This window comes from Branchiostoma lanceolatum, chromosome 7, assembly GCF_035083965.1.
Source record: "Branchiostoma lanceolatum isolate klBraLanc5 chromosome 7, klBraLanc5.hap2, whole genome shotgun sequence".
NCBI lineage: Eukaryota > Metazoa > Chordata > Leptocardii > Amphioxiformes > Branchiostomatidae > Branchiostoma > Branchiostoma lanceolatum.
In genome coordinates, this window is record NC_089728.1 from 18,384,141 (window position 1) to 18,412,122 (window position 27,982).

Consider the following 27,982-nt stretch of genomic DNA (forward strand, 5'->3'; position numbering starts at 1 on the left):
AATTTTTGGCATGTTGACCACCGTCGGAGGGCAATGAAATTTCTTGTTTTTTATTTCGAAATCAGGCGAAAATTAATGAGCGCGCTGATGTCATCCATAAAAATTACTTGCTGTGGCCTAATGCTAATTCGAACTTCATTACAAAGTCAATGGCGCAAGATGAAAAAAAGTTATGAATTTTCATGTAGGTGTGAAGTCTCCGTAGTCTTGTTTAGATATATTTCTGTCAAAGGGTCATTGAGTGTTTACATAATGTCATTTTCCTGGGAATATTACTAAGACGTTAATACACACAACTGTGATCGCTTTATGCTCTGGTAGAAAACGCAACCGTTTCTGATCTCTTAAATTCAAAATGCTTTGATGTATGCACATGCGTTGTTACCATACAGGCCTTGTGGGTGTGTACGTGATTATTTATCTCCTATTGCAACACCTTTCACCCGCGGCATTTAATCCTCTGCCTTTAGAGATGCACAGATATAATTGGAGCCAACATGGTCACGGATCCTAGCGTCGCTCTAAACTCTATCCGTCTGCAAGCGTAAGAGCATACCCCGCCTCTCACAATATTAGCAGCACTCCATCATTTTCATTCAACACCAGGTCCTTTGAATGAAGTACAAACGTTACTCTCCTGACGTTATGAGCGTGGGCTCTAAGTAGCTCCATCTTGTAGAAACCGCAAGGTACGGTCTACAAGGTGTATACATCAAGCGATTTCTTCAACGTCTGCGAAGTTGTGACGTCACGCATAAATTAAACATCTCGGTGATAAAAGCAACCATCCTGGTCAATGATCAACTAGACGGGGTGACCCACTCTGGCAGGCAGCATTCAACAGTCGACTTCTCAGTGACGACAGAAAAGAATTGTAGAAAGCTAGAGACAAGAGCCTAAATGTTGTAAGCATGGGAGATCAACAGAGCAGCGAGGGGGTGTCGGAAGATACTCTACGAATGACCATGGACGCGTACGTGGCTCCAGTGCTGTTTTCCATCCCGTTGCTCGTGGGAGCGACGGGGAACGCACTGGTCATTTACGTGGTGGCTCGCTTCAGCGAGATGCGGACAGTGACCAACTACTACATCGTCAACCTGGCCATCACTGACCTGTCCTTTCTGCTGTGCTGTGTGCCCTTCTCTGCAGCCAACTACGCCCTACCGTCCTGGATCTTCGGAAGAGTCCTGTGCAAGTTGATCAACTACCTCCAGCAGGTAAGCAGCATTGGAGTTTTCTTGCTAGCATTACAAAATTATCAATTGAAAGAAAAACGTAATTGCGATTTAAACCTTACAAAAAAACACGTGAAAGGGTAAAAATAGCAGTTGTTTGTAAATTTAGTAAATCTGAAAAATAGACTTACATGCCAAGGGAATGGTCTGTGCCTCTGGGAATCATGTACAGTATTTTTTTTTACAATGGGTTGTTAAAAAACATCAAGCGATAACACAAATTCTATACATTATTTGAATCAATCAAGAGTGCCGGGGACCTAAGCCACGGAGTTATTGAGTCTTACGGCACAATGTAAGAAAGACAAGTAAATACTATTATACTTATACTAACGATAAAATGATCATAGCATATACAACGCCAAAAGCTGATAAGCCTACATGTTTGTACAATGTGATTTATTTAAATTGAGGGTTATTCCTGTTGGCGGGTATACATTGAATAAGGCTAGCCTCCTACGCAGACTTCTAGGACGACCTGCGTTTAACGTAATTTTGGGGTATAGGGCTGATTCTCGATTTTTAAACAGGGCCAGGATCTCTAATGCCTAGCCTGGAAGCCCCCGGCATTAGAGAACATGGTCCATGTTGAAAATTGCGAAATAGTGCTTTCACAGGAAAAAAAGACGGCACTCCTAAAAGTCTGAGAAGGAGGCTAGAATAAAGCCGTAAGGACCATTCCACGGTAATGTTTTGATGATTATTGGTTTGGATTTAATGGCTGGTTCGCTTATCCTGTCTCTAGGGATTAGGTATTTGACTCATGGGCAGATTAGATGTTTTTGCCCCCCTCTCACTGACACTGGGCCCGCGGCGCGCTGGCGGCACCGCTGAGGCCGATCGAATTGACAAAGCACTTAACGAATTTCATTGACAAAATGGAATCTTTTTATCAAATATAAAGCTTTGTGTCTTTTGTTGTCTTTTTTGCCATACTTTTACGTTTTGAATGATATCCCATTACAAAGTCAGTTTAGGACGCAGCGACGCCGCCAGCGTGCCACGGGTCCAGTGAGAAGGGGCTTAAAGGGGCCCACCTCTCACTGGATCCGCGGCACGCTGGCGGCGTCACTGCGGCCGATCGAATTGACAAAGCACGAACTTCATCGACAAAAAGTGAATCTTTTAAGCTTTGTGTATTTTGTTGTCTTTTTGGTCATGCTTGTACGTTTTGAATGATATTCCCATCACAAAGTCAGGATAATACACAAATCCGGTTTAGGACGCAGCGAGGCCGCCAGCGTGCCGCGGGTCCAGTGAGAGGGGTGGACTTAACTCTTAGGCCTAGGGACAACTGTGAACACTTATTTATACAGAGCCTGACACGTGTTGATTGATGTTGCATTTAAACCTGCATGCTACGTTTGCATTTCCTTCACCCGTGCCGGCGAGTGTTCTTTTCGAATTATCGCCTCAGCACATTTCAAGCTGCAAATTACCATATTCTCCTCATCGTTTTTCGCTGCTTCAAGCTAAATAAGTCATGGGAAAAAATGTTGTATTTCCGTTTAAAAGACCTCTCCTAACAGAAACCTGGCAAAGGACATACATTTTTCGATATTAGTGATGAAAATTCAAAACAGATTTCATGAAGTCTTGCGAGTTTCTTGCTGACTTCATGTACTAACTTCACCCTGTTAACATTCTGTAGTATTAGTTAGGTGCTGAACAGTTGATGTATAAAGTTGTGGTGGCTTTTTATCTAACATCCTTGGTATATAGTAAGCATTGTACTTCTTTGTTCGGTTTATGGATATGCTGTACAAGTGCAATATGATGATGAATATACTGGTGTTCTGATGCATTCCAGTTTTTTTTTTTTCATTTCCGGATCATATCAGCCGAAATTTAAAAAGGAAAGAAAATGATACAAAAAAGAAGCCTGTTTTCCGACCATTTTTTTTCAGCACTGTAACCGAGAACACAGCATGTTTTTCTTTATAGGCCTCAGCATATCAAATCTTCAAATTGCCGTGTTCGCCTCCTCGGTATTCACTGCTTAAAGCTATATTAAAGGTGCCCTAAGCAATTTCAGGGATGAAAATGGAAATATTCTGGAAAAACAATCTATATGAAATTGACATTTACTTCCTCATATTAGCACATTTGCATCATTATTTTACATTTTGAGCGTTAAAAAAGAGCACAGAAACAAGCCGCAAAAAGAGTATCTTATTTATTGGAACCATATCGGTAAAATATTCAGCTCAGAATCGAGCCGTAAACGTTTTCTGTCGACAATTCGGTCAGAATCGCGCATGTTCGGAAGATTTGAAATAATGACTGGCCTCCAAGTTCTCAGATTTTCAACGAGTTCACACCACACAACGACATCGCATCTTTGCTCCATGATGGTCGATATGCAATGGGATAGTGTTATCAAACTTTTTATGGATAGAAAGCACTAAAAATTAATTTTGAAAATACGACTTTCAACGCCCTAATATTGCTTGGGTTGCCTTTAAAGCATGTTGCATGTTAAAGTGAAGACTGCAATAGCTTTAATCTGTGTAAATTAATGTCGTATGGTAGCCTGGAGAGCGCTGGCTTTGAAATGTTGCGTGCGGGACCAAAAACACATTCAATTGACCCAGATAGATCCAATTGATGCTCACATTAATTTTCTTCAAATCATTTAAAGACCCGCTTTTATCTTGTTTTCTTATCTTTATTTCAGTGTTTTCTTGTACGAGTCTCTCTATTTCTCCTTATCAAAGCCTTTCTGAAAGACCCAATTTCTGACCTATGGTTTCTAGGTCAATTACGTTAAGCTGGGCACAGTATATATAAGCCCAGGCGTTCGCACCTTTCTATTTTTTGATAGTAGATCATTTACATCCCACTCAGTTCAAGAAAACATTACCAAATTTAAGGGAATGCGTTATAGGCCTCAGCATATCAAATCCTCAAATTGCAGTGTTCGCCTCCTTGGTATTCATTGTTTTAAGCTATATTAAAGGTGCCCTAAGCGATTTCAGGGGTAAAACTGGAAATATTCTGGATAAAGCAATCTATATGAAATTGACATTTACTACCCCATATTAGCACATTTGCATCAACATTTCATATTTTGAGCGTTGAAAAAGAGCACAGAAACAAGCCACGAAACGAGTATCTTATTTCTCGGTACCATCCAATAATCAGTCCAGAATCCGGCCGTAACCGTTTTCTGTCGAAAATTCGGTCAGAATCGCGCATGATAGAAAGATTTGAAGTAATGACTGGCCTCCAAGTTCTCAGATTTTCAATAAGTTCACACCGCACAACGACATCGCATCTTTGCTCCATGATGGTCGATATGCAATGGGATAGTGTTATTAAACTTATAATGGATAGAAATCACCAAAAGATTAATTTTGAAAATACGACTTTCAACGCCCTAATATTGCTAAGGTTGCCTTTAAAGCATGTTGCATGTTAAAGTGAAGACTGCAATAGCTTTAATCTGTGTAAATTAATGTCGTATGGTAGCCTGGAGAGCGCTGGCTTTGAAATGTTGCGTGCGGGACCAAAAACTCATTCAATTGACCCAAATAGATCCAATTGATGCTCACATTAATTTTCTTCAAATCATTTAAAGACCCGCTTTTATATTGTTTTCTTATCTTTATTTCAGTGTTTTTCCTGTACGAGTCTCTAATTCTCCTTATCAAAGCCTTTCTGAAAGACCCAATTTGTGACCTATGGTTTCTAGGTCACTTACGTTAAGCTGGGCACAGTATATATAAGCCCAGACGTTCGTACCTTTTTATTTTTTTATAGCAGATCATTTACATCCCACTCAGTTCAAGAAAACATCACCAAATTTAAGGGAATGCGTAATAGGCCTCAGCATATTAAATCCTTAAATTGCCGTGTTCGCCTCCTCGGTATTCATTGCTTGAAGCTATATCAAGGTGCCCTTAGCGATTTCAGGGGTAAAACTGGAAATATTCTGGATAAAGCAGTCTATATGAAATTGACATTTACTACCCCATATTAGCACATTTGCATCATCATTTCATATTTTGAGCGTTGAAAAATAGCATAGCTACAGAAACAAGCCGCAAAAGGAGTATTTTATTTCTTTGTACCACCCAATAATCAGCCCAGAATCTGGCCGTAACCGTTTTCTGTCGACAATTCGGTCAGAATCGCGCATGTTAGAACGATTTGAAGTAATGACTGGCCTCCAAGTTCTCAGATTTTCAATAAGTTCACACCGCACAACGACATCGCATCTTTGCTCCATGATGGTCGATATGCAATGGGATAGTGTTATTAAACTTATAATGGATAAAAATCACTAAAAAATTGATTTTGAAAATACGACTTTCAACGCCCTAATATTGCTTAGGTTGCTTTTCAAGCATGTTGCATGTTGAAGTGAAGACTGCAATAGCTTTAATCTGTGTAAATTTAATGTCGTATGGTAGCCTGGACAGCGCTGGCTTTGAAATGTTGCGTGCGGGACCAAAAACACATTCAATTGACCCAAATAGATCCAATTGATGCTCACATTAATTTTCTTCAAATCATTTAAAGACCCGCTTTTATCTTGTTTTCTTATCTTTATTTCAGTGTTTTCTTGTACGAGTCTCTCTATTTCTCCTTATCAAAGCCTTTCTGAAAGACCCAATTTCTGACCTATGGTTTCTAGGTCACTTACGTTAAGCTGGGCACAGTATATATAAGCCCAGACGTTCGTACCTTTTTCTTTTTGACAGCAGATCATTTACATCCCACTCAGTTCAAGAAAACATTACCAAATTTAAGGGAATGCGTAATAGGCCTCAGCATATTTAAATTTCCGTGTTCGCCTCCTCGGTATTCACTGCTTGAAGCCATATTAAAGGTGCCCTAAGCGATTTCAGGGGTAAAACTCGAATACTCTGGATAAAGCAATCTATATGAAATTGACATTTACTTCCCCATATTAGCACATTTGCATCAACATTTCATATTTTGAGCGTTGAAAAAGAGCACAGAAACAAGCCACGAAACGAGTATCTTATTTCTCGGTACCATCCAATAATCAGTCCAGAATCCAGCCGTAACCATTTTCTGTCGACAATTCGGCCAGAAATGCGCATGTTCGGAAGATTTGAAATAATGACTGGCCTCCAAGTTCTCAGATTTTCAATAAGTTCGCACCGCACAACGACATCGCATCTTTGCTCCATGATGGTCGATATGCAATGGGATAGTGTTATTAAACTTATTATGGATAGAAATCACTAAAAAATTAATTTTGAAAATACGACTTTCAACGCCCTAATATTGCTCAGGTTGCCTTTCAAGCATGTTGCATGTTAAAGTGAAGACTGCAATTAGCTTTAATCTGTGTAAATTAATGTCGTATGGTAGCCTGGAGAGCGCTGGCTTTGAAATGTTGCGTGCGGGAGCAGAAACACATTGACCTGACCTAAATAGATCCTATTGATGCTCACATTAATTTTCTTCAAATCATTTAAAGACCCGCTTTTATCTTTGTTTCTTATCTTTATTTCAGTGTTTTCTTGTACGAGTCTCTCTACTTCTCCTTATCAAAGCCTTTCTGAAAGACCCAATTTCTGACCTATGGTTTCTAGGTCAATTACGTTAAGCTGGGCACAGTATATATAAGCCCAGGCGTTCGCACCTTTCTATTTTTTGATAGCAGATCATTTACATCCCACTCAGTTCAAGAAAACATTACCAAATTTAAGGGAATGCGTAATAGACCTCAGCATATTTAAATTGCCGTGTTCGCCCCCTCGGTATTCACTGCTTGAAGTCATATTAAAGGTGCCCTACGCGATTTTAGGGGTAAAACTCGAATACTCTGGATAAAGCAATCTATATGAAATTGACATTTACTTCCCCATATTAGCACATTTGCATCATTATTTCATATTTTGAGCGTTAAAAAAGAGCACAGAAACAAACCGCAAAAGGAGTATTTTATTTATTGGTACCACCCAATAATCAGCCCAGAATCTAGCCGTAACCGTTTTCTGTCGACAATTCGGTCAGAAATGCGCATGTTCGGAAGATTTGAAATAATGACTGGCCTCCAAGTTCTCAGATTTTCAATAAGTTCACACCGCACAACGACATCGCATCTTTGCTTTATGATGGTCGATATGCAATGGGATAGTGTTATTAAACTTATAATGGATAGAAATCACTAAAAGATTAATTTTGAAAATACGACTTTCAACGCCCTAATATTGCTCAGGTTGCCTTTAACCCTATCCAGACTGGGGGGGGGGGGGGCTAAAAGTGCCCGCGGCAACTTTGACATCGCATTTCTGCCAAACGATGTATGCTATGACTACCAAACTTGGTGACTTTTCCTAAAATTTTGTTGGGAACAATTTTATACTAATGGTTAAAGTTTATCATTTTTTATGTTGCCATGGCAACGGGTTTCTGACAGGCATTTTATGCAAAAATCAATAATTTTTTGAAAACAATGATATTTCTCAGGTTTTCTTGCACAACTACACTAGTTTTCCCACATGTATAACATTATATGTAATTAGATGTAACTTTCCTGATTTAATATTCATAATTTATGCTAATTTGATGACGTAATAAGTCAAAATCCAAGATGGCGGACTATATCACTATTTCAGGTATCAGCAGGCTTTTTTGCCTTTAAAATCGTCAATACCTGACATTTTCTTTATCAGAAACATTTAGATTAACGTTTCTAGTCTATTTTCAGTGTCCTTTGGGGTCATAAGTGGAAAAAAAGGTTTTTTAAAAATTTCAAAATGGCCGATCCAAGATGGCGGATCCCAAGGGATCGCTAACAACACATGACGTCACTCTATGGCGTCATTTTGACGTCAATGTACTTACCATTGACGTTGTATGCCTTGCATACCTTAAAATGAATAATACAAACCGTTTTGTTTAATACCTTTAGATATTACGGGAATTCCCTATTTAGCCAATAAAATCACATCGATAACGTCATGATTACGTCATATTACGTCATAACGTCACCAAAATTACAGGAATTATAAAACTTGACGTGAATATCACTCCCTGCAAATTTGGTGATGATACATCATACCGTTCGGAAATTATGAGGGGGGGGCCGAATCAGCCCCCCCCCCCAGTCCCAGATATACCAAAAAAGCCCAGTCTGGATAGGGTTAAAGCATGTTGCATGTTAAAGTGAAGACTGCAATAGCTTTAATCTGTGTAAATTAATGTCGTATGGTAGCCTGGACAGCGCTGGCTTTGAAATGTTGCGTACGGGACCAAAAACACATTCAATTGACCCAAATAGATCCAATTGATGCTCACATTAATTTTCTTCAAATCATTTAAAGACCCGCTTTTATCTTGTTTTCTTATCTTTATTTCAGTGTTTACCTGTACGAGTCTCTATTTATCCTTATCAAAGCCTTTCTGAAAGCCCCAATTTTTGACCTATGGTTTCTAGGTCAATTACGTTAAGCTGGGCACAGTATATATAAGCCCAGACATTCGTACCTTTTTATTTTTTGATAGCAGATCATTTACATCCCACTCAGTTCAAGAAAACATTACCAAATTTAAGGGAAAGCGTAATAGGCCTCAGCATATTAAATCCTTTAATTGCAGTGTTCACCTCCTCGGTATTCATTGTTTAAAGCTATATTAAAGGTGCCCTAAGCGATTTCAGGGGTAAAACTGGAAATATTCTGGATAAAGCAATCTATATGAAATTGACATTTTCTTCCCCACATTAGCACATTTGCATCATTATTTCATATTTTGAGCGTTGAAAAAGAGCACAGAAACAAACCGCAAAAGGAGTATTTTATTTATTGGTACCACCCAATAATCAGCCCAGAATCTAGCCGTAACCGTTTTCTGTCGACAATACGGTCAGAATCGCGCATGTTCAGAGGATTTGAAAACGGCTAGCCTCCAAGTTCTCAGATTTTCAATGAGTTCACACCACACAACGACATCGCATCTTTGCTCCATGATGGTCAATATGCAATGGGATAGTGTTATTATCTTCGCCGAGTACTAGTACTCGGAGCTCCGGAGAAGATTATGTTTTCGGTTGAGACATCTGTTGGGTGGGTCTGTATGTATGTCAATAGCATAACTCAAGAAAGCTTCGATGAATCTTTATGATTTTTGGTAAGTGTCTAGTGGTTGTGCAAAGGAATGTTAAGTTCGAAAACGGTTTACCTTGCTTTTTTCAACAGCACTGCAGCGGACTTTTAATTTTTGTGTGTTTGTATGTATGTAGGCAAAAAAGTGACGGAAACGTTGATGGACCTTCATGATTTTTGTATGTGTGTAGATGTTGTGGAAACGGAGGTCAAATTCAAAAATGGTTTCCCTGGCATTTTCCGTCGGTACTGCAGCTGGCTTTGTGTGTATGCGTATTTGTATGTGGACAACATAACTCAAGAAGCTATCAATGGTTCTGCATTATATTTTGTAGATGGGTACGGTTTACAGAAAGGAAGGTCGAGTTCGATAATGGGCCTTCTAACGGGTACCTAAGGTACTGCAGCGGAGCTTCAAAATTTTGGGGCATATTTTCTGAAAGTGCTATGGTCATGATTTTTGTTTGGTAGATAGTTCATGGCACAGGAAGTAAGTTCTGTAAATTTTGTCCCCCTAGCGGCCTGTTTAAAACTGCAGCGGGTGTTTTTGTTTTGACATTCGGACATGAATAACTTGAGAAGGGGTCGACAGATCGTCGTGATGTTTGGTATGTAGAGAGCTCAGATGGTGCTTTACATAATCAATGACTAATTATTCAAATCAGGAGCTAATTTGCATAATTAGTTAGGAAAGTTTGTTAACCCATTTCATTTCATAATGGGACATGTGACAGTGTTCCCGAAAACAGGTCAACAGAGGGCCTTGGCTAGAAGTATAAACAAACAGACGGGTCAAATAAATATACAGATGGGGCATCCACTATTTTCCAAGCAGAGCTGTGGGTCCAGCTGGTTTTTAACGTGTTCCGTTTAGGAATGTTTGTTCAACATACGGTTGCAATAGCTCTAATTTGTGTAAATTAATGTCGTATGGTAGCCTGGAGAGCGCTGGCTTTGAAATGTTGCGTGCGGCACCAGAAACACATTTAACTGACCCAAATAGATCCTATTGATCTCCACATTGATTTTCTTTAAATCATTTAAAGACACGTTTTTATCTTTGTTTCTTATCTTTATTTTAGTAATTTCATGTACGGGACTCTCTATTTCTCCTAATCAAAAACTTTTGAAAGACCCAATTTATGACCTAGGGTTTCTAGGTCAATTACGTTGAGCTGTTCACTTTATAAGCACAGGCATTTGTCCCTTTTTATTTACTGATGGCAGATCATTAATCTCCCACTTAGGTCAAGAAGCACATTACCAAATTTAAGGGAATGCGTATTTAAAAGGAAAGGGATCTCGAACCAGTTTAGCTCAAATGAACTCAATGACCAGATGAGCTACTCTTCCACTGGTCGTGACAGAGAGTAAAGACGCTATGTACGGTATTTACAGGTTCATTGTACTGGGGAAATTTCCATAGCTCTTTTCGACAAGCACAATGAACAGTGGACCACGGCCCGTCCTAAGGACTGCGATCCTTTCCGGTAGCGTGCATGTCGGGTGAGCGACACAGTCGGGATCGAACCCGGGGCTTCTAGTTCCAGAAGCAAGATCACTAACCACAGGATTACGCACGCTACCGTAATCTTATAAATAATAGATTGTATATGTATGATGCTTTTAAAGAAAAGACAAGTATTATCAGGGCCCGAAAATTGGATTTTGAAAGTCAATCTATTTAGTGATTTCTATACATCATTAGTTCAAACAACACCATCATAATGTATAGCGACATCCATGATGCAACAATATAACGTCGGTGTGATGTGAGAACTCACTGAAAATTGTCTCGTTTGTTTTTGTAGGCTTGCAGAACTTAGGGGATCAATGCACGACGCGATTTTGCTCGATTTTAAAATGTTCAAAAAGTGAAGTAATTACTCAAATGTGCTTAACGGTGTTTGTAAATGTCACTACCATAAAGATGTCAGCGTTCGTTTAAATTTCCAGCCCTAATATTGCTTTGGTTGCCTTTAAAATGCAACGCTCAGCTACCGTTTGCTAAGAGTGAAGACCTAGTACCTTACGATGACCTTACGGTGTTCAAAGCGCTTAAAGGTAAAGCACCATGAGCCATAGCAAGTACTATGACTGTGGATCTCTACTTGTATGTTTTAAGGTTATATACCAAAGCTCTCAATTCCTTTTTATACATCATAGGAACGTTGATTTTGAATACCCTTCATATTGTTTTGTATGGATCAGCATTGATTCAAACAGCGGTCACAATTAGCTCTGAACTTTTATGGTGCCCCACCTCTGTGGTTAACCTTTCCACACTTCCGCCCTTTGAGGTTGAAACCTTTTCATATTGAAGTTGATTATGCAGGTAAGGTCCCATTAGTATAGCGTCTCCGGAAAATCCATTGAAATGCCAGCATCTGGTTGAACCTCAGATGAGTTTTGTATTCTCTCCAAAAGAAAACTAAAGCGGTCGAACCTCCGACTGAGAACGAAGCATGACGTTTTTTGTTAGTTAGTAGTGCAATGCGGCTTCGCTACGGCTCGCTTGTTGAGTTCAACACAAGGGGTCACTTCTGCTCTTCTCAATAAGTGTGTTTGGTTCTTTTAAGTGCAGAGGTTTGACGCTTGCGGCTTACGCCTGAAGCTCCCTTATGCGCGGGGCCGCTGGATTAACGTCACCATCCAAAATGACGAATGCAATCCCTTACAACATGTCCGAGCTGGGGCCGACCCTAGGCATTGCAAGGATCAAACTCCAGTCCACGGATCAATGAAATTTGATTCAGATAGCCAAGCAGTGAGGTTGCGTTTCCACTTGTGCAACGAAGGCATTCCGAATCGCACTACTATTCCAAATCTTGGACTTTTCAAATCTCACGTATTTTCTACAGTACCCATGTCTTTGGATACATCTGCTACAGTGAGATAAATGATAAAGTCATGCTTGAATAGGTCACATTTGCTAACAAACTATTTGTGACTGTCACATTTCTAACAACACGCCCCTGACTCGTTACGACACCTTGTTGTAATGGTTAATAACTGTTAATGCAATCTAGATTAATATATATGAGTTACACGTCTTCAGCCGCATTGAAATGGAAACCGAAACATTTAAAATGATTACAAAGAAATCATTAAATCATACAGCTTCTCGAAATACTGTCATGTCGTTTGGATTCCTTCCATCAATATCAAGGCAATAATCATCTCTCATTCATTAATAAACAAAGTGTCCATTGACTAACGCATCTACCTATACGATTTAGACATCCAGGTTATAAGATACGCCATATAGTAGTTACTCAAGCAACTTGATATGGTTTTGAAAAAGCTAATGTTTCGGAAAGGTAAATGTTTTGATAACGATTAATGAGCGGGGTTAGAATTGAGACTGCTTGCGGCACAAAAATGGTTTCATGATCTCAGCTACATGTCATGTCCACGTGGTGTATTGTGTTCATGTTTTACCATGCAAAGCCAATTTTACAGTCACTGTTCCAAAAAATAAGTCTATAGCTTCTGCGGCCATTAACATTTTCTGAAGTACCATCAAAAGCCATTTTACGGAACGACTAAACCTAGTACTTCATCACCTCTTTTTTTTTTATTCAAAGAAGAATCAAATAATACAATTGCATGGACGAATACAATGGGCGGTCTACTCACACCTGTACACTATTTTAGCCGCCACTTGTAAATTATGGAAAATAAAGTACAATGTATGTGACAAAATACTAAAACATGTCAATGACAGAAAACTCATTGAACATAAGCGGAAAAGAAAGCACATATAACTAAAAACGTTTTGTTGCTGTGATGTAGTCCGGTGTAACATAATATTATAGTTAGCACTAGGACACTAGCACATAGAATTAAAAGGTGTTTAGCGTTGTCAAAGAGGATGTTGAAATTAACTGTGTGTCCAAGAATCCCAGAAAGCTTGCCGAAGAGGACTTCAAATATGTCTCATGGAATAGACATAAATGAAATACGTCCCACTACTCTGTTGGCAGATGGCACGTGCCTTGCAGCTGAAAGAAAATGGGTCACCTGCGATTCTTCAAAGAAACATCAGCTGTCAGACTAGATAACTCGAAAGAGCATTGATTGACAGCCCTTGTACTTCCTCTGAAAGATGGCATGAATGCAATCATGCGTGCCATCCTGGAAATATAAAGATCATCAATGCGTTGAATGGATGGGATCAAGTAGATCAATTAAGTAAAAAAAAAGCAAACATTGAATGTCCCCAACATATAACTCACAAACGTTTAAGCACGAAAGGTGGTTCCATCCCAGTAGATCAATTAACTAAAAAAAGCATGGGAACAGTGGCCTTTATAATTAAGAACGTCCTCAACAACATCTCCGCGACAAAGATCTCACAACCACGAATGGTGGTTTTCATCCCAGTAAATTAATGAAATCCAAAACAAGGGAACAATGTCCTTTTAGAACTTCCTCGACAACATCTTCGACAAGGAGCTCACAAATGCTAAGAATGGTGGATTCCATCCCAGTAGATCAATTCAATAAAAAACAAGGGAACAGTGGCCTTTTAGACAAAAAGCTCACAAACACCATGAATGTTCCCCTCTCTCTCTGATGATGATGATGATGATGATGATGATGATGATGATGATGATGATGATGATGATGATGATGATGATGATGATGATGATGATGATGATCCAACGCCATTATGCAAATTCCCAGCCCCATTGTAAAGGTCATTTCATCCGGACGGACGGATGTATGCATGGATGACCCCAGAACTCCCAGGCGACCCCAAAACGACTGAAAGACTTTGAAAACGCCAATTGACATAGTTCACGTGTTGGACTCTGACCAAATACGTGTAGGTTTGTATTGAATTTGCTGGCACATATCAACATAACCCGCATGGGTACACCGCTATCCTTGAGGCGTTCTACTGCAGCAATACATTGCCGGGTTTCGTTGGTGAGGAGAATGCGGTACCGTGGCAGTAGTACAAAGGGGAAAAACAGTTCTCCTGCTATTGGACTATGCACATCTAACTAATACGATCACTACAAGTCCACAACTGATATCGATGGTGCAAACGCATAATGTATTTTCACAGTGGAGAAGATGCAGAATAGCCTCTACCAGGCTCCAGTGGCGGTTGGAAAGAACAGAAATTGGCCAAATACACGGATAACGTCATATACATGTCAGAGGAGTTAGCCGGCTTTTAGAGTACAGTAGGTTGCATCTGGTGGCAAACTGTACTCCTTTATGATAAGCTGCGGAATAACTCTTCTGGCATGTTGTCCGTCTAGCGTGGAAGCTAGCTATAGGTGCAGAGGCAATGGGAAGACCTTACACAAACAAACATGGCTCTACCAGGTCAAAGGCGTCGGAGTCTTGCAGGGAGGTTCAAATCCAAGAGCAAGATGCAACCTTGATTTATAAGCTACATGTGGCTGAAAATAAACTCAAAAGACGGAATTCAACCGTTGTGTATTGCCATGCATTGACCTTTCAGAATAAGAATGTGTTCAGCGTTACCTGAAAGTAGGGAGTAGAGCTCAATAGCATCAAAGCTCTGAGAAAGGAGCCATAAGGTTACCGAAACATCGGCCGATAAAATCATTTTGATTGTGTGAAGAAAAATCCAGTATACAGAACAGAACTTTATTGCGCGACTATTGTAGCAGGTACAAAGTATGACAACAACAGTAAACATAGAACAAGACATAAGTATGGAATAAAACTATTCACTACAACAAAATGACTATCTTAGGTTTTACATTATTAAAGTATATGTATACTGATTTGTCTTCACCAAGAGCAGAGAGGTTATGTTTTGGGTAGCGTTTGTATGTATGTATCCTTGTTTGTATGTATGTGTGTATGTTTGTACACAGATTCCTTTACATACATACGAAGCACGATCACTTAAAATGGACACAGCCAGAGAAAAATTATGACAAGAATTGGGAAAGCCAGCTCAGCCTTAGGGAAAATACAAAAAGTGCCGAATACTGGAGTGCTAAGTCTGCAAAACAAAATAAGGATATATCAAGCAATGGTAACGCCAATACGGCTTTATGGAAGCGAAACATGGCAATTAAATGCAGAAGATCAAAAACGATTGAATGCCTTCCACAAAAGATGTCTTATAAAAAAGCTGGGCATCTCATACAGGTGCAGAATAACAAACAAAGAAATCTACCGCATGACAAACAAGAAAGAAGTTGCAGACATGGTAAGAGAAAGAAGACTAAGATGGGTAGGACATGTCGTGAGAATGAATGAGAGCAGAACAGCGAAGAAGATCATTGACTGGAAGCCACTCGGCGGAAAAAGAAGCAGGGGAAGGCACAGACTGACATGGAACTCAAACGTAGAGAAGGACATTGAAGCCACAGGAAGCTCCTGGTACATGGTACAGGGCAAAGAGGGAAGCAAAACACCACGACAGGTGGAAAACGACGGCCCGATGTGCCTCAAAGGCACGGGAGAAACTAAGGTGGTAACTTTAGGTACTATGTATGCATGTGTGTGGATGGGCAGCATAAATCAAATAGACCTTGATGAATTGTCCTGATATTTGGTATCTAGGTAGATCCTGGAAATGATAAGATGTTGGTCCCCCTAGCGACTTCTTACGGCAATGCAGCGGAACATCCGGTTCTGATATCTCGTTTTGTTTGTTTCTAGGTGACAACACAAGCGACATGCATCACGCTGTGCATCATGAGTGTGGACCGGTTCTGTGCCATCGTCTATCCGCTTCGATCTCTACGCTTCCGGCGCAAGCGTGTGGCTGTCATCGTGAATGCCATCACTTGGTTAGGTAGGTTATTACTATTTGCCAGGCGGTTTGCTCTCTAGCTATAAGGACCTAAGCCTATAAGGAAGATTTGAGGTTAGGTGAGGCAACCTGTGATGAGGTGAAATCACGACGCGGCGGCCTTGTTAACCTTACTGGCCCGGAATTACATACTGGAGTCTACGATATGTTTGGCGTCATGCAAAGTACGAAGAGTAGAGGCAAAACAAAACGCCAAAATGACTGATGATGTATATTTCACATATATTGCTGGTAAAGGTCGGGAGGTGAGAGCAAGGGTTCGGTGAAGTCTTTTGTAAGTGACATGTGTGTGTGTGTTTCCATTAAGGCAATGTCAATTTACAACCTTGGCGCAAGATGATTTTTTGTAGGAGTTGTGCGGGCGTATAATTTGCAACCTTGACGCAAGCTGAAATATTTTGGGGGTGCTGTGCGGGCGTATAATAAGCAAGCCTTCCATAATAAGAGCTGAGGCACCCGACGCGGTGAGCACACTTTGTTAAATTTTGTTAGATTCAGGGTCAGGTAGTCGAGCTCACCTACTAATTTGCAACTATAGTGAAGCAGTCCCGGAGGTGCAGATAGCTTAGATCGAGATGGAGCATATCAAATTCATACAAAACAGACCCTCAAGTTATGTCAAGGTCACACAAGGACGGTGGGTAGGGAATGTAATGTAATTGACTATGGCGGAATACGTTGGTTTACTCTATTGGTTTTGTTGATCTAAATGTTTATCAAATGGAAGATCTTCAGCGTTATATGAACACAATGTAAATTGGGCAGAGATATCAATGCCGAAACGCACTGTAATTTTCGCATTGATTAAAATGGTGTGAATAACTTTGTCCTTGTAAGATTAAATTCATATTCGTACAGACTCTCGAATAGACGTTACAAATAGGCGTGAAGGCTAGACATCCAGGTAATAAGATACGCCAAAAATAGTTACTCAAGCATTTGGATAAAATTTTGAAACAGTCAGACGTTTCAGGTAGCATCAACTACCTTTTAACTTTCAGGCACTTGGGACAACACCCCCCCCCCCCGACGAGCAACTTTAGCTCCTAAAACAACAGGAGCTAATTGATTCATTAGCATGCAACCTTGTCTTGACTTGCTATTCTATTGAACCATCTGAAATTGTCTTTACTTCATTAACATATCTATTCAGAGGTTTGGTATAAAAACCTAGTTCTACCAGATCTGTCCTTAGTCACTGACGAAAGATAGCGGATGCTATCTGAAACGTCTGACTGTTTCAAAAAATCTATCCAGTTGCTTGAGTAGCTATTTTGGCGAATAATTCAATCATTGTGTGAGATTGATATTTTCTAAAAGTTTGTTGAGTAGGGTTGCAACTTTTCAGGTGAAGGGAGGATGAGATGAATGTGTTTTATGGAATCACCAGGCGTAAGCCCTTTAATGGACCTTACAGGTCGGGGTGGTCAAGCTAGAGAAGATTCGTCTTAAGTGCCTTTCGAACTGCAGAAAGATGATACATAGCTACAAAGTTCTGTGTACCTTCGTGCTAGACTAATCCATACCTCAATCTTGTGTATTTTATGCAACAAAATTATGTTGTGGCCACATATTATACAAGATGACATAACACACCCACGCAACGTGCTATGATGATTTAATCAACTGATATGGGGAAGGTAATGCCTGAAGTACTTTTAAAAATACTCCAAACTTGTGTAAAGAGATGCATGTTGCCTTTGTGATACTTAGTCTTGACGAATTGTTGGCTTCCCTTACAATTCTATCTCCCATTCTTCGTATGCAAGGATGATCACACTAGCTTATATTTCTGATACATAAAGCCATTCGTGGTCTTTTTGCACAGTAACTGTGATACATTCTTTTATTGTAGTTTACTTTGACGATGTGCGCAAATTTAAGACTGTTCAGTCTTCCTCCTTCTTTACTGTAAGCCGGATATTTTCCATTTCGATCCTCCTAAAGCTTGTAAGAATTTTCTAAAATTTCTACAAAAGAAGAGATAAATTCCTCGCGAAACTAGTATGAAACATTACTCGATTCTGTCCGTTTAGTAGATCAATAGCTGATGCTGTGCTTACCCTTCTGAAGAATGCTTGATATACATGAAAAGGCGTCCATGAACGATCATTTCTCTGAAGGCTGCTTTGATGTCCGTTCACTTGAAAATTTAGTATGAATCCCGCATCGGATGTATCGTCTCCGAATTCATGTAGCGGTTGCAACTGCCAATTGTAAAGTAATCTTTCAACGGTACAATCACGAAGTGCTGCATTTAACGCAGCTGCACACATACTGAATGCAGATTGATGCGTTTACCAAGATATAAGCGTTTACTGGTAATGTAAGTTAAGTTTAATGACAACTCTGTTTGTGAAAAAATACAGAAGAGTTTCAGCTTCAGTTTTTTGGGGCTACGCCCTCCTGACAATATTTTTCGACGGAGGCCCGATAACATGCACTCGGGGAAATTTTTAAAATCTTGATCCTGAAACGCTTAATTTCCTGAATTATCGAGGAAAAACTTACTGGTAGAGTGAAAAATATATACAGTAGTGTTTCAACTTGCATTTTGGGTGGGTGGGTAGGTCACCCTCCGGTCCCGGCATATTTTTCGCCGGAGCTGCGATGATCCTAGGAGGGTCAGGGGGGCGTGCTACCCGGAGAATATTTTGAAATCTTTACCCGCTGAAACGCTATTTCCTGCGTAACGAGGAATTACTAATAGCGCTTAACTTTGAATTCAGGATGACAAATAGCGCGCTACGTAGAATTGAAACGACCAGTAACGCTTCGCGATTAATATATCGATAACGATTAACGTTGCATTAGAGCGGCCCGGTTACGATTAACGGTGAATTAAAATAGCGCATAACGCTTAACGGAAAAGGGCATGCAGGCTCTCATATAACACTCGTTACCTAGAGTAAAACTCTGAACTACAACAAATTTACATGAGCATGACCTGAAACTAATTATTCATTCCTTAGAAAAGAGAGTCACCTTGGAAGTTTGTTTTCCGTGATTTTACATATACTTAATTTACATATAGGCAAATCTCAAAGATCTGTAATGGAAATGTATCTTACTGAAGAGCTAATCTTGCACAAGAATGACAGATGCTATTTCTCTGTTAAGTCGGTACAACACAATTTCTCTTGCCATTTTGACAAGTACAATTGACAGTTTGCGAAATCCAATAGTTAAGCGAACATTTAAGCATATGTAAAGATTTCGTTTATCCATACGTCATCTTTTTTTATCGATTGTTCAGTGTCCTTCCTAGCTGCCGTACCAGTCTGCATCTTCCACGACCTGACCTAATTCAACTGGTACGGCTTCCGGGCATACTGCCGCCCGGTATGGCCCGGCAAGGCGCATAAAGAATTTGTACAATGGCATGTACTTTCTAAAATGAGCAATATCTTATCGATTGTCCAGTGTCATTTTTGGCTGCCATACCAGTCTGCATCTTTTACCACCTGACCCGATTCAACTGGTACGGCCTCTTGACAAACTGCCACCCACTGTGGCCCAGCAAGGCGTATGAAGATTTTGTACAGTGGCAAGCACCTTCTAAAATGAGCATTGTTTTTTCGATTGTCCAGTGTCCCTTTTGGCTGCCATACCAGTCTGCGTCTTTTTTACGACCTGACCCGATTTAACTGGTACGGCTTCCGAACATACTGCCACCAAACGTAGTTCGCAAGGCGTATGAAGATTTCGTCCAATGCATATGCCTGTAATACTTGAAATGATTACTATTCTGTCCATTTTACAGTGTCCTTTCTGGCTGCCATACCAGTCTGCATTTTCCACGACCTGACCCAGTTCAACTGGTACGGCTTCCGAACCTACTGCCGCCCGGTGTGGCCTAGCAAAGCGTGGGAGGATGGCTACATGATCTTTACCATCGCCTTTACCTACGTGCTGCCTCTCATCATCTGCTCGGTGACGTGCTCGCTAGTGGTGAAACGCCTACACAACCGATTCCGCAGGTCTGAGAGTCGCCCCCAGCACCATGAAGTTCAGGTAACCATGCATCTTGCTCGGTATAAGTGGCATGACGTCCGTCAAACCGTTAATGTTTATCGCTTATCGAAGTGCTGTAAATACAGAAATGTTCGCGGTGGTATTATGGTGGCGACCGTTTAACCGCGAACTTAAAGCCACCGCGAACATTTTTGCCCAATACTGTAGCTGCAGTAGGTGATTATAGCGCTGCCGCAAACTTAAAACCACCGCGAACACCCATTTTCGCCATAGCGCGAAATACAAACGACGCGAACTTAAATACATTTACAGTATGTTCTAGAGACAATAGTATCTGAAGTTCAGGTAGCAATCTTGCTCTGCATAATCGTCATGAACTCTGTCAAATCGTTAGTGGCTATTGCTCGCCACGGCATGTTCTAGAGACAAAAGTGTCCTTTTTATCATTATGAATACATCTTTGAGTCTAGGTGTGGGCTATGCATGTCCATGAAGTTTAGGTAACCACCTTCCTCGGTATAAGTGTCATGACATCTGCTAGACCGTTAGTGGCTATTACTCACAATCGCATGTTCTAGGGAAAAGTAGTTTTATCATCATGATTATGTCTTCAAGTCTAGGTGTGGGCTTTTCATGGCCATGGAATATAGTCATGTAGGTAACCATCTTGCGCGGTAAGCGGTATAAGTGTCATAAATTCTGTCAAACCGTTAGTGGTTGTTACTCACTATGGTATGTCCTAGAAACAAACGTTTAGTTTTTATTATCGTATAAATATATCTTCAAGTCTTTTGATTGGTACGGTGTATGTATTTCCATGAAGATCAGGTAACTGTCTTGCTCTATATACGCGGTATAAGGGTCATAAAGCCTGTCAACCCCTTAGTGGCTATTGCTCACAGTAGCATATTCAATTCTAAAGACAATATTTCCCTCTTTGGTATCATGAATATATCTTCAAGCATTTTGATAGGTGTGGAGTTGCATGGCAATGAAGTTCAGGTAACTATCTTGCTCAGTGTGTCATTACTCACCATGCAATGTTATATTCTAGAAACAAAGTTTGGCTTTTATTATCGTGAATATATCATTCCTCAAGTCTTTTGATAGGTCTGGGGTATGTATGGCATAAAGTTTACATATCTTGCTCTGTCGGTATAACTGTCATAGAGTCTGTCAAACCGTTAGTGGTGTGAATGACCAGGTCTTTTAACAACAGCAAAAGTATTTTTGTGGCATCGTGTGGCGTAATCGGTAGGGCGTTTCGCCCAGAACCAAGAGGTCCCGGGTTCGAAACCACCGGTATGCCCCGATGTTGTGCCCTTGGGAAAGGCACTTAAGGCGAATTTCCTCACTCAACCCATGGTTGAATGGGTACCTGACTTCGGTTGGGGAAGGTCGTATTAAGGTCACCTACTGGCGCCGAATGGCAGCCGCCAGACCCTTGCGACAGTTATATCTTAGTGCAAGTGTGCAAAAATGTATATTGTGTATTATTGCGTATTACGCGATTATTAACCCTGTAGCAATTCAGCATTGGCTGCCATTGCAATCAGTGCATTGCATGGGTAATTTCTGACCAATAAACCGTTTATTGTTATCATTATTATAGCAAGCAAACTATAAAAGCTAAGGGAGCTTGAAGGAACTCCTACGCAGTGGAAAAAATAGACAAATTACTGCTGACTGCAACTGTAGAACGTCATAACATGCGCAGATACAGGAACACTAAAAGATAACGATAAGTGTGCTTGTACAAAGCCATTTGAACACAGAACTGATATGAGTAGAAAGAGTACGACGAGAGAAAGCTGTTTGAAACTGTCTTCTTTCATTTCCACAGACCAGACGCATCACCCGGATGGTGGTGGGCGTAGTGATAGTGTTCCTGGTGTGTTGGCTGCCAAATCACGTCATCAACATGTGGCGCTACATCCACATCAAGAACAAGTTCTCACCGGCCCTGTACTACGGCAAGGTACGTCAGCTCATATGTTGCGGACAATGTACTTGTGTTTTGAGCTCTTTCTTGTTATTCGGTCAGTGTGTCTAGTCATGATTGAGACTTTTGAATGAGTAAATGTAACCGAAATATATCTGAAAATTCCTCCTGGGCGTTTCAAATCTTATGCATAGTAATAAGTCTAGAAAATGTGAGGAACCGAACTGCAATAACATGTACATTGGGGAGACTAGTCGACCACTGAGACAATGGTACAATGAACATTGCAAAAAGAGCCCTAACGGCTACTCCTCTGCCATTATCCACCATCTAAAACACAACCAGGGACGCTCATTCATGATTCAATCTAGAATCCACGGCCATCCTAGATCGCGAATCCCGCTGGTTCGAACGGGGTGTTAGAGAAGCAATATATCAGGGGATGTACAATCCCACCCTCAACAGGAAAGGGGGTCTACGCGTTGAACTTTCAGGCACTTGGGATAATGCACTGCCCACCAACCCCACCCCCGGACGAACGACATGTAGTTACTGTACCTAAAAACAGTAGCTAATTGAACCATTAGCATACAACCTTGTTTTGAATTAATATTCTTTTGGAGACTACGTCAAGACATCATAAATTGTCTTAACTTCATTAACATATCTATTCAGAGTTTTTGTATAAAACCTGGTTTCCCAGTCCTATCTTAAGTCACTAACGGAAGACAGCGGATGCTGTCTGAAACGTCTGACTGTTTTAAAATTTTATCCAGTTGCTTGTCAATGAATAACTATTTTGGCGTCACAAGTCTAGAAATTCTAATAAACAGAAAGGCAAAGATTTCACAGATGTGAGAGTTGCATTAATTTTGTCAGGCAGGAAAATTACTATCTAGGCTGAAAAATTGCTTAAAGGCACATTCCTTGTTGACTCTTTCTGCCAGTTCATTGTATTGACTTGAATACTTGGGTACTTTAATCATCCCTTTAGCTACGATACTAATGCAATCAGTGCGCAGTGGTGTAAAGTAAAGATCAACAACGTACTAGTGATTACATAGTAAATCAAGTAGTTACAGCTTGAATTAATGAATGGTTTTATTTGATCATTTTGATCGGATGTTGTAGCTATTTACGAACTAGATAAAATAAGTGAGATGGATGTTACTCGAAATGCCTGACAGCAAGGGCATTCCGACAGTAATATCCGTACCCTGTTCCGTATAAAGATATGCACGCCTACTAGCCCTTTCCCATTACATTTAAGGATGTGCACACCTTCCTACTGACCCATAGGACACTGTCAATCAACTTAGAATAGAAGTAGACAAACCTTTATAAAGGTATGTTAGCCTACTATATCTTTGCCATTACATATTTAGGTTAAGATGTGTCCGCCTTTCTATTGACCTATAGCTATAGGACACTGTCAATCAACTTAAAGAAGTAGACAAACCTTCATAACGATATGCACGCCTACTATGCCATTTCTAGTATATGTTAGGCTAGGATGTGTCCACCTTTTTACTGACCTATAGGACACTATTAATCAACTTAGAATAGACGTAAAGAACAATTCTCGTTTCATAAAGGTATGCACGCCTACTTTTCCATTTCAAAGATGCGTTAAGGATGTTTTCACCTTTATACTGACGTATAGGACACTGTCGATCAACTCAAAATAGAATTCAACGACATCCTGGTTTCATAAAGGTAAACACGCCTACTAGGCCCTCCACATTATATTTTAGGCTAAATGTGTCCGCCTTTCTACTGACTGATACTGTCAAACAACTTAAGATAAGAATTAAAGGACATTCCTGGTTTCATAAAGGTATCCTCGCCTACTATGCTCTTCCAAATATGTTTTTTAGGATGTGTCCACCTCCGTACTGACCCAAAGAACACTGCCAATGACTTGAAATAGAAGTAAAGGACATCCTGCTTTGATAGATGTATCCTCGCCTACTATGCCCTTCCTATCATATTTTAGGCTGAGATGTGTCCACCTACCTACTGACCTATAGGACACTGTCAATCAACATAAAGGTAGAAGGACAATCTATGAACAAAGTAAAGTGCGGAAGTAGTAGATTTGGGGTGTTATAAATATATTTCTTCTTCTTCCATAACTCTCGAGGCAGAGATCAAGCGACTTGTTTCAAAACTGCAATGGGTGCCTTTTTTGTTGAAAGAGGTTAACCCAAGAAGGGATCGATGGGTTTTCATTGTTTCGGATGTTATTAATTAAGGTAATGATTAAGATAATGAAATGCAGATCATGGATAATAAATTCAAGTATTAACTATGTTAACACTAGTCTGAGAGGGTATTCGACAAAATACAGCATACCCTTTCGTGAGCTATAGCTAGTTGTATGTCTGTATCTATAACAGCAAAACTATTTACAAAAACTAAGCAGCTCAAATGTGGACATGATGACAGAAATGTTGCCAAGTAAAAGTTACTGCGTCAGCAGAATCGATCGCTTGTTAATGCCCTAGAAAAGTATTTCGTACACAACTAGTTAGGAAAGGTCAAGTATAACGAGTCTTCCAGGCTAGAAAACACTCCAATCCCCCACGACTTCCGTTCTCTAAGAGACCCTGGTCCATTTCAGATGTTGAGCAATAATGTCTGGTAAATTTTCATGCGTTACGAGAACCGTTTGTTACTGCCCCAGAAAGGCTATTCTGTACGAAAGAAAAATATCGCAGAACTAGTTGGAAAGGTCAAGTTTCCCAGACCAAGACCCCCCCAACGCCCCCTCCCCCCCCCCCCCACACACACACACATACACCTTCCGTTCGCTAAAAGATACTGGTCCACTTCAAATGGTGGCACTGCTTCTTATCTACTCCAGAAAAGCAATATGTTTGAAAGATTCCGTCCAACATTGGTAGGGAAAGGTCAAGCCTATTTAGTCTCCCAGACCAAGAAAACACTCCACCTCTCACGCCTTCCGCGTTCTCGAAGAAATTCTGGTCCATTTCAAATGGTGGCACTGTTTCTGATCTCCTCCAGGAAAGCAATTCTGCTTGAAAAATTTCGTCCAACATTTGTAGAGAAATGTCAACTAAGACTATTATAAACGAGTCTCCTGTATGACATGAAAACAGTACCCCCCCCCCCCCCCCAGCGCATTTTCCGTTCTCTGAGAGATTCTGATCCATATCAGATGTTGAGCAATAATGTCTAGGAAATGTTCATGCGTCACCAAAACCGTTTGATACTGCCCCAGAAAAGTAATTCTGTACGAATAACACTTAGCTCAAAACTAGTTTGAGTAGCATCCAACCCCCAATGCCCACACTTTCTGTTCTCTAAGAAATTCTGGTTCATTTCAGATGGTGCCACCGTTTCTGATCTACTCTAGAAAAGCAACTCTGTTTGTAAAATTCCTTCCAACATTTGAAGGGAAAGGTCGAATCTAACGAGTCTCCTAGACAAAGAAAACACTGAACCCCCACGCTTTACGTTCTCTAAGAAATCCTGGTCCATTTCAGACATTCGCACTGTTTCTGATTTTGAACTCCAGAAAAGCAATTCTGTTTGAAAAATCTCGAGACATGTCCAAGCAAATTACGTTCGAAACCTTTGTAAGAAAAGGTCAAGCCTAATGAGTCTCTTGTGCCAAGCAAACACTCAAATCCCCCACGCTTTCCGTTCTCTTAGAGATTCTGGTCCATTTCAGATGGTGGCCCTCTTCCTGATCTACTGCAACTGCGCCCTGAACCCCTTCATCTACACACTGATCGGCGAGAACTTCCGCAACTGCCTGAAGCAGATCGTATCCCGAACGAGCAGCAGCAGCAGCAGCCAGAGCACCAAGATAAGCCACCCTGGCTTCGGCTTCCGAAAAAGCAACGAGAGTGCAAAGGATCTGAAGAACATCGACGCCTCCCCAAACGATCGCATGGGACCCGGTCCACCAGCGCTGCCCCCGAAAGAATTAGTCGTTGACGTCGAGCTGAATCCGTGTGCTGTGACGAAAGAGGTGGTCGATAGTGAGGAGCTTTCCAAAAAGGTTCGTCATTCAGGCTTCTTTACACACTAGTCTTCTTATACAGTGTTAAGACACATATATAAAATATTGTTTTGTTATTAGAAAAAAATAACGATACTCATAATAAGCCCAACTTGAATCATGTAAAACCTAAGATAGTCATTTTGTTGTACTGGATAGTTTTATTCCATACTTATCTCTTGTTCAATGTTAACTGTTGTTGCCATACGTTGTACCTGCTACAATAGCCGAGCAATAAAGTTCCTCTTCTTCTATGTTTTGGTCCCATTTCTGCCATTTCACTGAATTGGTGATTCAGATAGAAGAGGTTGAAAAGATGGTGTAAGGTTTTCAGTTTTATTTTTAAACATTATACTCGGGGAAGGTAGACAATGATGTTATCTTGAAATCGACTCTTTTGATAACAAAAATATGAATATCAGATTGAGATAGTTTACTCTCAATGAGACACGTGGCTATATATTTGTGCCAAGTTCCAACTTTGTAGATTACGTGGCTGACCATTTTAAGCAAATGAAATGTATCAAATTATGTTTTTTTGTGTGTTTCCGGCATCTTAGGAGACTGAATGAATGGTGAACATCCAGACAGATTGCAATGAGCAGATGGAACTCAAGAATTTTCCTTTGTTTGTATTGAATGGTTAACGTTTGTACGGAGAGATTCATTCTAGAACATTGAAAGTACGTACTTTTAAAGTCCCTTTAGATTTTCTCTCACAGCAGTATGTGTAAACTTGTATCCCATATATTTGTATTGTCTGCTTGTTCGTAAAATGACACTCAAGGCTTTCTTGAACGAGGACTCTTAGAAAAGACTACTGGCAGGGGCATGGGGTTTATGCGTAAAGAAGCAAAACATAGATTTTGACAAAAATCATGACCATTTACATTCACACAAGTGTAACTAATATACTCTCACAGCTTGTGAATTGATGGATTTATTGTTTGGTTTGTTTGTTGGTTGGTTATTTGGTCTGTTGGTTGATCAGGTAGAGGCGTCGAAGATGATGAGCTCTTAGTTAATTAATTCCAGTCTTTGGAAATTGTAATCCTGACTTGTAATGACCATAACGTAGACTGTAACATCATTTAGCATTGTATTTACCTATAGTGAATGTACCTACAAGTAGACAAACTGCAAGTATCTAAAAATTGATTGGATGTACGAAATACTTGTTGAATCTTAGCTTTGTATATATAAATGGATTGAATTTGTTTCTGAATTGGTGGTTTGTTAAATGATGATGATCAAGCATTGTTGACATTGAAGGTATAGATACATAGATACAACATATGATTTTTAACATGCATGTTGCAATGGTTTAGTGACCAACCCTGACTACTGCCTACACAGATCTAAACAAGAGTATCACCAAATGTGCACTTGAAGTTTGTAACGAAATGTCGGTAAATGCAGGTGTTTTGATAGCGAAATTTTCAAAGCCTTTCCAAGATGATACATTTTCTGATAAATCCAGTATGCGAATAATTTCAATATTTGTGAGGAGATTTCAACAAATATAACATTACGTAGTAATATGTACAAGAAATAATTCTACCCTTCGAATCTCCTTTGAGAAAATTACCTGTTCTTTGTTACCAGTAGATATATTCTACTGGATGCAAAGAATGCTGCCTTCATATAAAATTCAAACAGCACGGTTTACCTTAAATTAAAAAAAAAACAGAAGAAAAAGAAAACAACAAACTCGACAGAAGACACATGAATTATTGAGTTTTATAAAATCGAGTCGACATCAGTTCAAGTACATTTTGACACTCATGTATGTGGTAAAGACTTTGTCTTGCCTATGAACCTATGTCGTTTCAGGTAACCTTAATAGCTAATAGGTGTTCGTATACATCTAGTATTCAATATTGTCACCGGAGCAATTTT

At 40.1% G+C, this 27,982-nt stretch overlaps 1 protein-coding gene across 1 annotated transcript; it reads left to right on the forward strand.

Moving 5' to 3' along the window:
• The first annotated feature begins 697 nt into the window (after positions 1-697).
• LOC136438669 (G-protein coupled receptor 54-like) lies at positions 698-27,971 on the forward strand. The gene is made up of 6 exons (XM_066433583.1): positions 698-1,217; positions 15,983-16,118; positions 19,900-20,150; positions 21,955-22,089; positions 25,751-26,083; positions 26,644-27,971. Exons 1-6 carry the CDS (start codon positions 912-914, stop codon positions 26,653-26,655), a joined length of 1,173 nt encoding a protein of 390 aa, XP_066289680.1. The 5' UTR covers positions 698-911; the 3' UTR covers positions 26,656-27,971.
• Positions 27,972-27,982: the final 11 nt, after the last annotated feature.